A 17,679-nucleotide genomic window follows, 5' to 3' on the forward strand; every position below is an offset into this window, starting at 1 on the left:
CGTGTCAGACTCCTGTATCCACGTTTCTGTTAGAGCTAGCAGATTTAGGGATTTAGCAGTGAAAAAGTCATAGATGGTGGGGAGTTTGTTGCATGCTGACTGGCAGTTCCAGAGCGCACATCGAAAGGAAGGGGGAGGATATGCACGGACCAGTGCTTGGGCTACAAGGGTGTCTCTGTGGGGCAGGTGGGGAGTAATAGTTAGGGGCAATAGAGGGTAGGCCAGGATTGGGAGAGATGTCCCCTGCTGCTATTAGCAGCAGTATAGCGAGAGTAAGTAGGGGGTTAGGGGATTTATGAAGGCGATAGTTATGTTTCCTTGTGGCTTCAGGGGGCTTGAGATGTTTTAGGAAAGGGAAGAGTTAGTGTGAGCTGTGCATAGGTGAAGAAAGGAGAGAGGAGCTGATATGGATAGAATGCACCAGAGGGGGGCGCTGGAGGTAGGTTTGATAGAAAACAGTAAAGATAAGAATAGAGACTACAGTAGCGGTAATGGTCAGGGAGTGCAGGGGATTAGCACAATTATTGCGGTATACCTGTCTCTTGCCCTGTTGAACTGCATAGAAGTCACACTTGATCACGGTCACACTTCATCACAGGGAACAGCCACATGCGTGTCAGTGAACGGATACAACTTTTAACACCAAGCAACAGCCAACACCTGGGAGGGACTAGTTCAATTAGATTCGTTAAAGGGGTTCTGTCAGCAAAATAAAAATAATTAAGCTTGCCTCCATCCTGCCCTGCATCACTTTACAGTGTAACCTGTGGAAATAGAAAAGTAAAAAAAACCAAAGCATACTCACCTAATCCCGTTGCTCTTGGTCCCTCCGTTGCTTAGGAGCCGCGTGCAGGGTCATTCTTTAGCGTCTCCTGCGCGCTCCCACCATCCTAGCCGCGTCTAACCTCTGCTGTACACTGAGAGTTGATGGTGAGTGCACATGCGCGCTAGGAAGGGGGACCCATACGCACTCACCGTTGACTCTCCCGAGGATGGCAGTCGTTAGATGTGGCCAGGCCAATCAGTGGGCGAAACGTGGACAATTTTTTTAATTTTTCTGACAGAACCCCTTCAAGCAACTGGCTAGTGACCCAGCCAGAGGTTTTATGGCTCACTTACATAAACACCTCCACACTTAAACTGGATGATACTATGTATATGGGAGAGGATGCACAAAATATGAGTAGTATTCAGGCTAGGCAGGAGCCACATACCATAGACATAACAGTGTAATATATGCAAGGAAATAGCAATGGTGCAATTTAAGCAGAGATGAAGCAGGATGGCGGGGCGCACTTCAGTTGCAGAAAAGACACAGACCATAGACATAACAGTCTATACATTAACAAGAGAGATTCTGTGCATGCAGGCGATTTATATGGAGGGTTATCTGGATTTCATTTGCTTTTTGAATAACAGGTTTATTGGTAGTTCCATACATTAATCACCATTTACTCCAAATGTATACCGCTTTTATATTGCATAAGATGTCACTTTGTAACTGCTAGATTTTCCTTTGCACATGAGTTAAAGAAAATGGCTACTTCCGTGTGTGACTTCTCTTATGTGTAAGAAGGTTTGATTTCTTTGTAAAACATTTCCCACATTCTGGACATGAATACGCCATCTCTCCTATGTGACTTCTCTTATGTATAATAAGATTTGTTTTCTGATTAAAACATTTCCCACATTCTGAACATGAAAATAGCTTCTTCCCTGTGTGAGTTCTCTGATGTTTAACAAGATATGATTTCATTGTAAAACATTTCCCACATTCTGAACATGAAAATGGCTTCTCTACTGTGTGTGTTCTCTCATGGGTAACAAGACTTGATTTCACTGTAAAACATTTCCCACATTCTGAACATGAAAATGGCTTCTCCCCTGTGTGAATTTTCTTATGTCTAACAAGATCCGATTTCTCTGTAAAACATTTCTCACATTCTGAACATGAAAATGGCTTCTCCCCTGTGTGAATTTTCCTATGTCGAACAAGATGCGATTCCACTGTAAAATGTTTCCCACATTCTGAACATGAAATTAGCTTATCTCCTGTGTGAATTCTCTCATGGATAAGAAGACTTGATTTCATTTTAAAAGATTTCCCACATTGTGAACATGAAAATGGCTTCTCCCCTGTGTGAGCTTTATTATGTTCTCCACTTTTGTGACTTTTCTTATCAGTCTGTGGTGAATCCGAAGATGGGAGCTGTATGAGACGATCAGATGATGGATCTTTGCTGTGAAGGGCTGAGGGGATATCTGGGATAATGGCAGGTTCTTCATCTGTATCTTCAGTGATACCACAATCTTCTGCTTTACAGTCTGCAGATATCAGACATCCCTTTGAGCTCCCGGCACCGTCATCTGCCAAGAATAAAACTGATTTTACTATTTCACAAGTTATATTAATTTTATTAAACATCATGGTAGCTTTATGGTTAAAGCAGGACTAGGATCCTGGGTTCATATCTGACTAAGCACAGCATCTACATGGTAGTTTGTATGTTCTTCCTGTGTTTGTGTTGGTTTCCTCCCACTATTCAAAAAACATGCTATTAGGTGAATTTAAAAATTGAATGTTCTGCATTCCATTATCTAGGTCTATGTCTCCATGTTAGCACATAGTAATGGGATAGGAGTCTAATAGAAGCTATTGCTTCTGAATTTAAAAAAATTGGGCAATTTTCCCTGATTAGTACTGAGAGCAGATGATGAGGAAAGACTCACATATATATATATTCCATCCATATTGTTAATGCTCGTGTGTTATCTCCTATACCTGTATCACATTGTCAGCCATAATTAGTTAGTACTCTGGCTGAATGTGAGAATATACAGCAGAACATCTGACAGATCCCAGAGCTTATAAGTCTACATAAATCAGTGCGTCTTCTCAGCTGTAGTTAGTGGTTACTACTCACCTGGGCGGTTACCTGTAGGAATCTCCTCTTTACACCGCTGATCGCCCCTCACATTTATCTCTGTAGCATTAATATTGGTCAGATCTTCATCCGGATACAAAGGCTGTGAGACAAATATTGTAGAAGTCAGCAGACGGTTGGAGAAGTCGTGTGGAATGTTTTATGACATAATGACCGGACAGGAGTAGTTATCTGAGCCACATAGCTGCAGGTCTAGAAGCTGGACATAGATATTACATGGCGGCTCAATGACCCCTCAGGAACCTCATACACATGTATATCCGGCATGGCTAGACATGCTGCATGTTGTCTCAGTGGAGGAGATCAGCGTCTACCAGACACATCCGCTGCTTGTCTCGGGGAAATAAAGGAGCAGATAGATATAAATCCAACCTGTTGGCTCCTTATTCCCACCAGCAGTCTCCACCACCAGAACACTGGGAGAAGATCCAGACAAGATGTAATGTCTCTGGTCAGCGGTAATCCTGCCATCTCCACCGGCCTCATCACACAAGGAGAAGACATCTAATAAGACTGAAGACAAGAGCTTCACAGCCTTCTACAGATCAGAGGGACATCTCCATCTACCTGATGGTCCTGTGGAAGAAGAGGACGGGGACATCTCTCTGGGGTTCTTCTCTTACTGGATGGAACTGCAGGAAACACAGACGGACACTGAAGTCATTCTTTATATACAGATAATAAAGTCCCCGTGGATTTAGTCCTGTCTATTACCTGGTGATGGGAGCGGCTGGTGGGTCTCCATCATGGCCTCCTTGTACAGTTCCTTGTGTCCTTCTAAATACTCCCACTCCTCCATAGAGAAATAGACAGCGACATCCTGACACCTTATAGGAACCTGTCATACAATATACAGTCATTACCCAGAAGCCCCCAGTGCTGTTACTGTATAATGTCCCAGCATTCCCTGCAGCGTCACCTCTTCAGTCAGCAGCTGAATTATCTTGTTGGCGAGTTTTAGAATCTTCTGTACATTGATGTCCTCATGTATCAGGGGGTGAGGTGGGGGCCCTGAGATTGTGCTTAGGGGTCTTCCCCATCCATCACACACGGCGGTTCGACAGCCATCATTAGAGGTCTTCTTTAGTACTGTGTAATCCTGTATATGGGGAGACATTAATAAATATCACTACAGACATTTTCAGAAGTCCATCACTTCTCCAGTGACATCATCTGTTATCCCCATAGATAAGAATATCATGTGACATCATCAGAATCTCTCCCCTCTCCAGTGACCTCATCTGTTATCCCCATAGATAAGAATGATGTCATGTGACATCAACAAAATCTGTCCCCTCTCCAGTGATAACCTGTTATTGTAATTTCAAAAAAATTGGCAAAGGCAAAAAGATAGCCTACTAGTTATACCCTCTCAAAGGAGAAGGATATAAAATTATATACTTTATTGACATTTATGCACTCAAAACAGACAAAGACACTTTTAAATTAAGGAATAGGTGGCTGAACTAAATCCTTACTGAGTCCATAAAAGATGAGGTCAATTGTCTTTAGTCAGTAATATAATCACACAGCATGCAGTTTTTAGGGAAATGATGTAACTGTTGGCAACCAATAATGGGATGCAGTGCACCTCTACTATATACACTACCGTTCAAAAGTTTGGGGTCACATTGAAATGTCCTTATTTTTGAAGGAAAAGCACTGTACTTTTCAATGAAGATAACTTTAAACTAGTCCTAACTTTAAACAAATGCACTCTATACATTGCTAATGTGGTAAATGACTATTCTAGCTGCAAATGCCTGGTTTTTTGTGCGATATCTACAAAGGTGTATAGAGGCCCATTTCCAGCAACTATCACTCCAGTGTTCTAATGGTACAATGTGTTTGCTCATTGGCTCAGAAGGCTAATTGATGATTAGAAAACCCTTGTGCAATCATGTTCACACATCTAAAAACAGTCTAGCTCGTTACAGAAGCTACAAAACTGACCTTCCTGTGAGCAGATTGAGTTTCTGGAGCATCACATTTGTGGGGTCAATTAAACGCTCAAAATGGCCAGAAAAAGAGAACTTTCATCTGAAACTCGACAGTCTATTCTTGTTCTTAGAAATGAAGGCTATTCCATGCGAGAAATTGCTAAGAAATTGAAGATTTCCTACAACGGTGTGTACTACTCCCTTCAGAGGACAGCACAAACAGGCTCTAACCAGAGTAGAAAAAGAAGTGGGAGGCCGCGTTGCACAACTAAGCAAGAAGATAAGCACATTAGAGTCTCTAGTTTGAGAAACAGACGCCTCACAGGTACCCAACTGGCATCCTCATTAAATAGTACCCGCAAAACACCAGTGTCAACATCTACAGTGAAGAGGCGGCTGCGGGATTTTGGGCTTCAGGGCAGAGTGGCAAAGAAAAAGCCATATCTGAGACTGGCCAATAAAAGAAAAAGATTAAGATGGGCAAAAGAACACAGACATTGGACAGAGGAAGACTGGAAAAAAGTGTTGTGGACGGATGAATCCAAGTTTGAGGTGTTTGGATCACAAAGAAGAACGTTTGTGAGACGCAGAACAAATGAAAAGATGCTGGAAGAATGCCTGACGCCATCTGTTAAGCATGGTGGAGGTAATGTGATGGTCTGGGGTTGCTTTGGTGCTGGTAAGGTGGGAGATTTGTACAGGGTAAAAGGGATTCTGAATAAGGAAGGCTATCACTCCATTTTGCAACGCCATGCCATACCCAGTGGACAGCGCTTGATTGGAACCAATTTCATCCTACAACAGGACAATGACCCTAAACACACCTCCAAATTGTGCAAGAACTATTTACAGCAGAAGCAGGCAGCTGGTATTCTATCGGTAATGGAGTGGCCAGCGCAGTCACCAGATCTGAACCCCATTGAGCTGTTGTGGGAGCAGCTTGACCGTATGGTACGCCAGAAGTGCCCATCCAACCAATCCAACTTGTGGGAGATGCTTCTAGAAGCGTGGGGTGCAATTTCACAAGCTTACCTCAACAAATTAATAGCTAGAATGTCAAAGGTGTGCAATGCTGGAATTGCTGCAAAAGGAGGATTCTTTGACGAAAGCAAAGTTTGATGTAAAAACAATCTTATTTCAAATACAAATCATTATTTCTAACCTTGTCAATGTCTTGACTCTATTGTCTATTCATTTCACAACGCATGGTGGGGAATAAGTGGGACTTTTCATGGAAAACACAAAATTGTTTGGGTGACCCCAAACTTTTGAACGGTAGTGTGTGTATATATATATATATATATATATATATATATATATATATATATATATATATATATACACATATACATACATACACACATTATATATATATAAAATTATTGTAAAGGTGCACTACAGAGAATGGCCTGTAGGGGGCAACAGACAGGCATTCTAGTGCCTGAGACAAGGGAATACACCCATATGTGTGGTCAGGAAGTAGGATACAGGTGTTCATTCCAGCTACATTCAGAGGTGAAGTGGGCTGCAAGCCAGAGAGAGGTCTAGGGAGAGACCTGGACACCAAAGAGACTGACTGTGTGCCTCAGGAAAGTTGGGTGAAGCATTCCTGAGAAAAAGGCTGTTGGAGTCCTGAACTGAAGACAACTGGGTCAAGCTGCCTTGGAGAGGCAGCTGATCACAGGGTGTTGCTGGGAAAGCAAACCTGCAGGTGTAAACAAGGCTTGAAAAAGTTGAAAACACAGTCAGCAAAGATTAAATGTTGAATGGGAAGTTTAGATAAATCAGCTCAAGGAAAAGCTGGAAATGGAGAAAGCTGCTTGCAGCTGAGCAGAGAAGCAAGCAAAGATCTTGAGAGGCATATTTGTCTTTAAGGGAGCCCAAAAAGCTTGTCAGGAGCAAGTGCTGACCCAGCTACAGATTAGCCAGGATGAAGAGATAGAATTATATGAAGCTCAGATCCAGGTCCTTAATCAGACTTAGGCACTAGCTATGAGGGAACTGTCCCAATGGTTACAGCAAGCTGAAAAGATGAAGGAAACCTTGGAAGAGGTCAAACAGGCTGTGGAAAGCAAGTGTACTGAGCTGACCCATAAGGTGAAGGTGCTATTGCAGGACAAGCAGGAGTCTGAATGCCTGAGAAAAGCAGTGGAGATGCAGCTTTAAGAGGTACAAATAAAAATCACTGAAGGTGACAGTGTGCAGACAGCACTGTCTGAGCTGGTGAGCAGGCTGCAGGTGAAGCTGGAAGCTCAGACTGAAGAGTCCCAGAAGCTACTGCAAGAAGAGACGCAGCAGAGGCTTGGTCTCAGTGCACACGTGAAGACAATGCAAGATAAGAGAAATCTGTTCCTCAACCAGTTAGACGAAGATCTAGAAGCAAAGAGAGACCTGTCAGAGCAGATTGCAACACTTCAGGCTGAGCTGTCGGATGTGGAAAATAGACTGGAGAAGAGTGCCATGTATTTGGATTCTGTGGAAAAGAAGAAAAGATAAATACAAGGGGAATTAGAAGCTACAAGGCAGCAGTGTGAAGAGAAAACAGCCGCCTGTGATAAACTTGAGGAGGTTAAGCGCTCCTGCACACTTGCGTTTTTCTTGCACGTTTTTGTCACGCGATTGTCAACGGGACTTTCTAATGTTAAAAACGCATCACAAGTTGGCGCTTTGTGATTTTGGTGCGGTGCGTTTTTAACATTAGAAAGTCCCATTGAGAATCTCGTTAATAAAACGCAGTGATATTGCGTGAGAAAAACGTGCAAGAAAAACGCAAATGTGCCGGAGCTCTTAAAGTAAGTCTTCAGCAAGAGATAGAAGGATGTTACTGTGAAGCTTGGTCACCAACAGGACCTCGTGTCCAAACTGGAGAAGAAACAGAAGATGTGAGAACATAGGCTGACTGAAGAGAAAGCCAGATCTGCGAGATATGCCAGTGAACTTGAGCATGCAGAAGAAAGGGCTAATGAGAAAGAAACAGAGGTACTGACCTTGACACGCACCCTGAAGAAAGAGCGGTGATTCCACAGTTCTCCGAAGTTGCGCTCAAAGATAAAATACTGGAAATCAAATATTCGAGTGGCTGAAAGGAGGGTTCAGAGACCAGAGATGTCTAAAACCCAGTTCAAACAGAAACGATAAGAAAAAATGATCTTGTTAAAGAATGCCAAATTATGTTTACAAATTGAGTAGAGATGAGCGAGCACCAAAATGCTCGGGTGCTCGTTACTCGGAACGAAAATTTCGCGATGCTCGAGGGTTCGCTTCGAGTAACGAACCCCATTGAAGTCAATGGGCGACCCGAGCATTTTTGTATATCGCCGATGCTCGCTAAGGTTTCCATTTGTGAAAATCTGGGCAATTCAAGAAAGTGATGGGAACGACACAGAAACAGATAGGGCAGGCGAGGGGCTACATGTTGGGCTGCATCTCAGGTTCACAGGTCCCACTATTAAGCCACAATAGCGGCAAGAGTGGGCCCCCCCCCCTCCCAACAATTTTTACTTCTGAAAAGCCCTCATTAGCATACCTTAGCTAAGCACCACACTACCTCCAACAAAGCACAATCACTGCCTGCATGACACTCTGCTGCCACTTCTCCTGGGTTACATGCTGACCACCCCCCCCCCCCCCCCCGCACGACCCAGTGTCCACAGCGCACACCAAAGTGTCCCTGCGCAGCCTTCAGCTGCCCTCATGCCACGCCACACTCATGTCTATTTATAAGTGCGTCTGCCACAGGAAAAGCAGGCACACACTGCAGAGGGTTGGCACGGCTAGGCAGTGACCCTCTTTAAAAGGGGCGGGGCAATAGCCCACAATGCTGTACAGAAGCAATGAGAAATAGAATCCTGTGCCACCGCCATCAGGAGCTGCACACGTGGGCATAGCAATGGGGAACCTATGTGCCACACACTATTCATTCTGTCAAGGTGTCTGCATGCCCCAGTCAGACGGCGTTTTTTTATAAATAGTCACAGGCAGGTACAACTCCGCAATGGGAATTCCGTGTGCACCCACAGCATGGGTGGCTCCCTGGAACCCACCCGCTGTACATAAATGTATCCCATTGTAGTGCCCTGGACAGCAGAGCTAACGTCAGATTAAATGCAGGTGGGCTTCGGCCCACACTGCATGCCCCAGTCAGACTGGGGTTCTTTAGAAGTGGACACATGCAGTTACAACTCCCTGTGGACCCACAGCATGGGTGGGTGCCAGGAAGCCACCGGCGGTACATAAATATATCCCATTGCATTGCCCAGCACAGCTGAGGTAATGTCATGTTTAATGCAGGTGGGCTAAAAATTAATTGGATTACACTGTAGGCGAGGGCCCCAAAAAATTGGTGTACCAACAGTACTAATGTACGTCAGAAAAATTGCCCATGCCCAACCAAGAGGGCAGGTGAAACCCATTAATCACTTTGGTTAATGTGGCTTAATTTGTAACTAGGCCTGGAAGCAGCCCAGTAAAAATAAAAATTTGGTTGAGGTGAAAGTTTCAACGTTTTAATGAGCATTGAAACGTATAAAAATTGTTTACAAAAGTCATATGACTGAGCCTTGTGGGCCTAAGAAAAATTGCCCGTTCAGCGTGATTACGTGAGGTTTCAGGAGGAGGAGCAGGAGGAGGAGGATGAATATTATACACAGATTGATGAAGCTAAAAGGTCCCCGTTTTTGATGGGGATAGAGAACGTAGCTTCCATCCGCGGGTGCAGCCTACGTATTGCTTACGTATCGCTGCTGTCCGCTGGTGGAGAAGAGAAGTCTGGGGAAATCCAGGCTTTGTTCATCTTGATGAGTGTTAGCCCGTCGGCACTGTCGGTTGACAGGCGGGTACGCTTATCTGTGATGATTCCCCCAGCCGCACTAAACACCCTCTCTGACAAGACGCTAGCCGCAGGACAAGCAAGCACCTCCAGGGCATACAGCGCGAGTTCAGGCCACGTGTCCAGCTTCGACACCCAGTAGTTGTAGGGGGCAGAGGCGTCACGGAGGACGGTCGTGCGATCGGCTACGTACTCCCTCACCATCCTTTTACAGTGCTCCCGCCGACTCAGCCTTGACTGGGGAGCGGTGACACAGTCTTGCTGGGGAGCCATAAAGCTGGCAAAGGCCTTGGAGTGTGTTCCCCTGCCTGTGCTGTACATGCTGCCTGATCTCCGCGCCTCCCCTGCTACCTGGCCCTCGGAACTGCGCCTTCTGCCACTAGTGCTGTCGGATGGGAATGTTACCATCAGTTTGTCCGCCAGGGTCCTGTGGTATAGCATCACTCTCGAACCCCTTTCCTCTTCGGGTATGAGAGTGGATAGGTTCTCCTTATACCGTGGGTCGAGCAGTGTGTACACCCAGTAATCTGTAGTGGCCAGAATGCGTGTAACGCGAGGGTCTCGAGAAAGGCATCCTAACATGAAGTCAGCCATGTGTGCCAGGGTACCTGTACGCAACACATGGCTGTCCTCACTAGGACGATCACTTTCAGGATCCTCCTCCTCCTCCGCCTCCTCAGGCCATACACGCTGAAAGGATGACAGGCAAGCAGCATGGGTACCCTCAGCAGTATGCCAAGCTGTCTCTTCCCCCTCCTCCTCATGCTCCTTCCCCTCCTCCTCCTCCTCAACGCGCTGAGATATAGACATGAGGGTGCTCTGACTATCCAGCGACATACTGTCTTCACCCGCCTCCGTTTCCGAGCGCAAAGCGTCTGCCTTTATGCTTTGCAGGGAACTTCTCAAGATGCATAGCAGAGGAATGGTGACGCTAATGATTGCAGCATCCCCGCTCACCATCTGGGTAGACTGCTCAAAGTTTCCAAGGACCTGGCAGATGTCTGCCAACCAGGCCCACTCTTCTGTAAAGAATTGAGGAGGCTGACTCCCACTACGCCGCCCATGTTGGAGTTGGTATTCCACAATAGCTCTATGCTGCTCATAGAGTCTGGCCAACATGTGGAGCGTAGAGTTCCACCGTGTGGGCACGTCGCACAGCAGTCGGTGCACTGGCAGATTAAACCAATGTTGCAGGGTTCGCAGGGTGGCAGCGTCCGTCTTGGACTTGTGGAAATGTGCGCTGAGCCGGCGCGCCTTTACGAGCAGGTCTGACAAGTGTGGATAGCTTTTCAGAAAGCGCTGAACCACCAAATTAAAGACATGGGCCAGGCATGGCACGTGCGTGAGGCTGCCGAGCTGCAGAGCCGCCACCAGGTTACAGCCATTGTCACACACGACCATGCCCGGTTGGAGGCTCAGCGGCGAAAGCCAGCGGTCGGTCTGCTCTGTCAGACCCTGCAGCAGTTCGTGGGCCGTGTGCCTCTTCTCTCCTAAGCTGAGTAGTTTCAGCACGGCCTGCTGATGCTTGCCCACCGCTGTGCTGCCACGCCGCGCGACACCGACTGCTGGCGACGTGCTGCTGCTGACACACCTTGATTGCGAGACAGAGGTTGCATTGGAGGAGGAGGAGGAGGGTGGTTTAGTGGAGGAAGCATACACCGCCGCAGATACCACCACCGAGCTGATGCCCGCAATTCTGGGGGTGGGTAGGACGTGAGCGGTCCCAGGCTCTGACTCTGTCCCAGCCTCCACTAAATTCACCCAATGTGCCGTCAGGGAGATGTAGTGGCCCTGCCCGCCTGTGCTTGTCCACGTGTCCGTTGTTAAGTGGACCTTGGCAGTAACAGCGTTGGTGAGGGCGCGTACAATGTTGCGGGAGACGTGGTCGTGCAGGCCTGGGACGGCACATCGGGAAAAGTAGTGGCGACTGGGAACCGAGTAGCACGGGGCCGCCGCCGCCATCATGCTTTTGAAAGCCTCCGTTTCCACAAGCCTATACGGCAGCATCTCCAGGCTGATCAATTTGGCTATGTGCACGTTTAACGCTTCAGCGTGCGGGTGCGTGGCGGCGTACTTGCGCTTGCGCTTAAACACTTACGCTAGCGACGGCTGGACGGTGCGCTGAGAGACATTGGTGGATGGGGCCGAGCACAGCGGAGGTGAGGGTGTGGGTGCAGGCCGGGAGACGGTAGTGCCTGTGTCCTCAGAGGGGGGTTGGATCTCAGTGTCAGGTTGGGGCACAGGGGGAGAGGCAGTGGTGCAAACCGGAGGCGGTGAACGGCCTTCGTCCCACCTTGTGGGGTGCTTGGCCATCATATGCCTGCACATGCTGGTGGTATTACGAGTAGAGCAGAAACAGAACGCTGTAATTAAATGTGCCGCTTATTGGCCTGTGGTTGGAGGCTGACTTCGCTTACGGAACGCACAGCAGAGCCAGGAAAGAATTTTGCGCAAGCCTGCTGTAACACTTAGCTGGCTGCGTATTAATTAGGACAACTACCCCCAGCAGAGACTCAGTACACTGAGGACGGTCACAGGCAGCCCAAATAGATTTTTTTTTCCCAAAATTGTTTTGGAAAAGCCCACTGCCTATATAGACAGTATATCTCTTTCACTGCCCCTGCCTCACCACTACTGGCCCTAGACTATGTAAAATTACTGCAGACTGAGGACGCAATGCTCTGCACGGCCGATATACAAAAAAAAAAGTGCAACACTGCAAAAAGCAGCCTCAACAGTACTGCACACGGTTAGATGTGGCCCTAAGAAGGACCGTTGGGGTTCTTGAAGCCTAAGATCACTCCTAACACTCTCCCTATAGCAGCTCCGGCACCAGCAGCACTGTCCCTGATCTCTGTCAGAACACATCTGTGGCGAGCCGCGGGAGGGGCCGATTTTTATACTCGGGTGACACCTGATCTCCCCAGCCACTCACTGCAGGGGGTGGTATAGGGCTTGAACGTCGCAGGGGGAAGTTGTAATGCCTTCCCTGTCTTTCTATTGGCCAGAAAAGCGCGCTAACGTCTCAGAGATGAAAGTGAAAGTAACTCGAACATCGCGTGGCATCCCGAACACGCTAATACTCGAACGAGTATCAAGCTCGGACGAGTACGTTCGCTCATCTCTAAAAGTGAGGCTACTGAAGCTGAGAAGGTCTCACAAGTGGCAGCAGAAATCTTGGAAAAAATGCAGCAAGGGAATAATGACCTCAAAAGGCAAACCCAGAAAGTGAAGAAACAGTTTGTCCAAATGGTAGAAGCCTATCACAGGGATGCTGGCTCCAAGGACCAGCTCATCAGTGAACTGAAAACTACCAAGGAAAAGTTAGATTCAGAGGTAAAGGAACTTCAAAGAATGCTGCAAGCCAGAGAGAGACCTGGCACCAAAGAGAATGACTGTGCGCCTCAGGAAAGTTGGGTGAAGCATCCCTGAGAAAAAAACTGTTGGAGACCTGAACTGAAAAGAACTGCATGCCGCTGCCCTGGAGAGCGGGTGAGAAACACTGTGGGACTGTTTATTGAACTATATGAAACAAAAGAACATTTCAGTTTACTTGCTGAAGCAAGCTGATGCTGCTGTGAAGGTGAAAATAAATAGAAATTTGGAGTTTAACCCCTTGGTGTCTACCTATGATGTGAGCAAATGATCCCCGGGTTGCTACTAGTGTGACATCAGATTCTCTCACCTCTCCAGTGACATCATCTGTTATTACCATAGATAAGAATGATGTAATGTGACATCATCAGAATTCCTCGCCCCAGTGACATCAGAATCTCTTACCTCTCCAGTAAGCTGGAGGAGTATCTCTAGGGTGACATTTAATATACTTTCCGCCATCTTGCTCTTGTCCTTCACCATCCTTCACAGGTCAGCGAAGAGAGTTCTCTTATAGACGGATCTCAGCAGAGGATCCGGTGTTGTGGAACCTGAAGGGAAAGAAGATTAAACAATATAAAAGCAGCGTAAAGAGAACAGACTTTACAAAGTAGTCAGAAACGGGGAGAAGAGTCATAGGGGCGGTCCCTGCAGACTTCTCCCAACCCCCACTCCTGTGTCCTCCAGTAATCAGCACCCCCACATGTACTGCCCTCTCAGTCCTCACAGCGCTCCTCCTCCTCTGCGGTGCACCGATGAACAGTAGGCAGTGCATTATACATGCAGTATGTTCAGCACTGATTGGCTGAGACTTAGTCCAATCAGAGCTGTGCTTGATTCCAGCATTGCTGCCAGCTCATCCCCCAGCCTCCTCCATAGCCAGTCTCTCATCCTGCTGCAGCTTCCTCTCCACCCACATGGGCAGAGCCAATCAGGCTTCAGTAAAATAGAAAAATGTATTCCATCACCCAGCCCTACAAGGATTACAGGGCAGACACCCCCCGTAGTCGTGGACAGGGGAGAGGGCGCCCCCTCCCTAGTCATGTACAGATGGAAGATGTCTCCTGTTTGTAATTAGTAATTATATATACAGGAGATATGTAGTGGCCTGGAAAAAAGGCACTACATAGCACTGTTTAGTAATGGGGACCGGTAATATAATAACTGGCCCTAGGCGTTAATCTGAGTCAGTTTACACAGCTGATGCAGGTAACCTAGCAACCAGATAAGCTGTGATTGGCTGTACACAAACTGCTCAGGTGACAGAGATTATAAATAGCTGGACGGTATTATTGTACCTTGACGCCACCAGAACTGGTGGGTATCCACCAGGAGAAGGCTGTTTGACAGCCAGGTGACGCCCCCTTTTTGTGATTGGCTGCAGGGCGCACTGGCCCTGTGGGTCCTGACAGTGAGAAGAGTATGGTCTGGCACCTCAGGGAGCTGGTAAGGGGACATGGGAGGCCGCGGGCACCCACAGTCAGAGCACAGCTGCTGTGAGCTCCTGCGGAGACAAGGTCAGCGGCATCCGTCTGCAGCGGCTACACTGACAGCGGGGCACGAGCAAGCTTGCCTAACCACAGCATATCTGAGCTCCAGTGGGAAGAATGGCAGTGGCTGCCGCTGACAACGGGGCCAGGAACAAGGCCGGCGCAGCACATGGAAGCTGTAGCCGGCTACGGTTACAGCGGGGCAGGATGACTGACTGTAAATAACTTTGGTGTGGAGTACTGGAGGAATGGTGCTGCCAGGGCGCCGCACGCTACACTGACAACGGGGGCAGGAGGACAGGTGCCGCACCTCATGGAAGGTATAGCGGGGAGAATTGTCAGCTGCCTCGGGAGGGGACATCTGGAAACCGACGTGCAGCCAGCCCTCCAGCCAATCAGAAACAGGGGGCATCACCTGGCCGTCAAACAGCCTTTCCTGAAGGACGCCCACCTGTTCTGGTGGCGTCAAGATATAATAATACCTAGCGGACAACGGGGACAGTGGGTGAGTGAGACACAGCAGAGAGAGCGCCAGGCAGGAGAGAAAAGGGAGAAGAGACAGAGATCAGCCATGACAGAAAGAGGGAAATCTGAGAGAAGTCTGAGAGACAGCTGTGACAGAAAGAGGGAAATCAGAGTCCGTGAGGAACTGAGGAGAGACGGCTGTGACAGCGAAGAGAGAAATCTGAGAGACGGCTGTGACAGCGAAGAGAAAGAAAATACGAAGAGAGGGAGACAAAGAAATAAGATCTCTAAATACAAAGCAGCACAGAGAGCAAACATACAGAGTGAGCTCCAGGGCGCGGGGCAGTCAGACAGGTGGCTCCAGGGGGCGGGGCAGTCAGACAGGTGGCTCCAGGGGGTGGGGCGGTCAGACAGGTGGCTCCAGGGTGCGGGGCAGTCAGACAGGTGGCTCCAGGGTGCGGGGCAGTCAGACAGGTGGCTCCAGGGGGCGGGGCAGTCAGACAGGTGGCTCCAGGGGGCGGGGCAGTCAGACAGGTGGCTCCAGGGTGCGGGGCAGTCAGACAGGTGGCTCCAGGGTGCGGGGCGGTCAGACAGGTGGCTCCAGGGTGCGGGGCGGTCAGACAGGTGGCTCCAGGGTGCGGGGCAGTCAGACAGGTGGCTCCAGGGTGCGGGGCAGTCAGACAGGTGGCTCCAGGGGGCGGGGCAGTCAGACAGGTGGCTCCAGGGGGCGGGGCGGTCAGACAGGTGGCTCCAGGGGGCGGGGCGGTCAGACAGGTGGCTCCAGGGGGCGGGGCGGTCAGACAGGTGGCTCCAGGGTGCGGGGCGGTCAGACAGGTGGCTCCAGGGGGTGGGGCGGTCAGACAGGTGGCTCCAGGGGGTGGGGCGGTCAGACAGGTGGCTCCAGGGGGTGGGGCGGTCAGACAGGTGGCTCCAGGGGGTGGGGCGGTCAGACAGGTGGCTCCAGGGTGCGGGGCGGTCAGACAGGTGGCTCCAGGGGGCGGGGCGGTCAGACAGGTGGCTCCAGGGGGCGGGGCGGTCAGACAGGTGGCTCCAGGGGGCGGGGCGGTCAGACAGGTGGCTCCAGGGGGCGGGGCGGTCAGACAGGTGGCTCCAGGGGGCGGGGCGGTCAGAAAGGTGGTTCCAGGGTGCGGGGCGGTCAGACAGGTGGCGGGGCGGTCAGACAGGTGGCTCCAGGGGGTGGAGCAGTCAGACAGGTGGCTCCAGGGGGTGGGGCAGTCAGACAGGTGGCTCCAGGGGGTGGGGCGGTCAGGCAGGTGGCTCCAGGGGGTGGGGCGGTCAGGTAGGTGGCTCCAGGGGGTGGGGCGGTCAGGCAGGTGGCTCCAGGGGGTGGGGCGGTCAGGCAGGTGGCTCCAGGGGGTGGGGCGGTCAGACAGGTGGCTCCAGGGGGTGGGGCAGTCAGACAGGTGGCTCCAGGGGGCGGGGCAGTCAGACAGGTGGCTCCAGGGGGCGGGGCAGTCAAACAGGTGGCTCCAGGGGGCGGGGCGGTCAGACAGGTGGCTCCAGGGGGCGGGGCGGTCAGACAGGTGGCTCCAGGGGGCGGGGCGGTCAGACAGGTGGCTCCAGGGGGCGGGGTGGTCAGACAGGTGGCTCCAGGGGGCGGGGCGGTCAGACAGGTGGCTCCAGGGGGCGGGGCGGTCAGACAGGTGGCTCCAGGGGGCGGGGCGGTCAGACAGGTGGCTCCAGGGGGCGGGGCGGTCAGACAGGTGGCTCCAGGGGGCGGGGCGGTCAGACAGGTGGCTCCAGGGGGCGGGGCGGTCAGACAGGTGGCTCCAGGGGGCGGGCGGTCAGACAGGTGGCTCCAGGGGGCGGGGCGGTCAGAAAGGTGGTTTCAGGGGGCGGGGCGGTCAGACAGGTGGCTCCAGGGGGTGGGGCGGTCAGACAGGTGGCTCCAGGGGGTGGGGCGGTCAGACAGGTGGCTCCAGGGGGTGGGGCGGTCAGACAGGTGGCTCCAGGGGGTGGGGCGGTCAGACAGGTGGCGGGGCGGTCAGACAGGTGGCTCCAGGGGGTGGAGCAGTCAGACAGGTGGCTCCAGGGGGTGGGGCAGTCAGACAGGTGGCTCCAGGGGGTGGGGCGGTCAGACAGGTGGCTCCAGGGGGTGGGGCAGTCAGACAGGTGGCTCCATGGGGCGGGGCGGTCAGACAGGTGGCTCCAGGGGGCGGGGCGGTCAGACAGGTGGCTCCAGGGGGCGGGGCGGTCAGACAGGTGGCTCCAGGGGGCGGGGCGGTCAGACAGGTGGCTCCAGGGGGCGGGGCGGTCAGACAGGTGGCTCCAGGGGGCGGGGCGGTCAGAAAGGTGGCTCCAGGGGGCGGGGCGGTCAGAAAGGTGGTTTCAGGGTGCGGGGTGGTCAGACAGGTGGCTCCAGGGGGTGGGGCGGTCAGACAGGTGGCTCCAGGGGGTGGGGCGGTCAGACAGGTGGCTCCAGGGGGTGGGGCGGTCAGACAGGTGGCTCCAGGGGGTGGGGCGGTCAGACAGGTGGCTCCAGGGGGTGGGGCGGTCAGACAGGTGGCTCCAGGGGGTGGGGCGGTCAGACAGGTGGCTCCAGGGGATGGGGCGGTCAGACAGGTGGCTCCAGGGGGTTGGGCGGTCAGACAGGTGGCTCCAGGGGGTTGGGCGGT

At 50.9% G+C, this 17,679-nt stretch overlaps 1 protein-coding gene across 1 annotated transcript in view; it reads right to left on the reverse strand.

Annotated features, from left to right (window-relative positions):
* Positions 1–1,422: 1,422 nt before the first annotated feature.
* Positions 1,423–17,679, reverse strand: part of LOC136628682 (zinc finger protein 665-like) — a 44,625-nt gene continuing 28,368 nt past the window's right edge. Inside the window, exons 8-12 of the mRNA XM_066604787.1 lie at positions 3,865–4,044; positions 3,660–3,783; positions 3,513–3,577; positions 2,925–3,027; positions 1,423–2,367 (exon numbers count right to left, since the gene is read on the reverse strand). Coding sequence (XP_066460884.1) covers positions 1,541–2,367; positions 2,925–3,027; positions 3,513–3,577; positions 3,660–3,783; positions 3,865–4,044 — 1,299 coding nt within the window. The 3' untranslated portion in view covers positions 1,423–1,540. The remainder of the gene's footprint in view (positions 2,368–2,924; positions 3,028–3,512; positions 3,578–3,659; positions 3,784–3,864; positions 4,045–17,679) is intronic.

This window comes from Eleutherodactylus coqui, chromosome 5, assembly GCF_035609145.1.
Source record: "Eleutherodactylus coqui strain aEleCoq1 chromosome 5, aEleCoq1.hap1, whole genome shotgun sequence".
In the NCBI taxonomy this organism is placed as follows: Eukaryota; Metazoa; Chordata; class Amphibia; order Anura; family Eleutherodactylidae; genus Eleutherodactylus; species Eleutherodactylus coqui.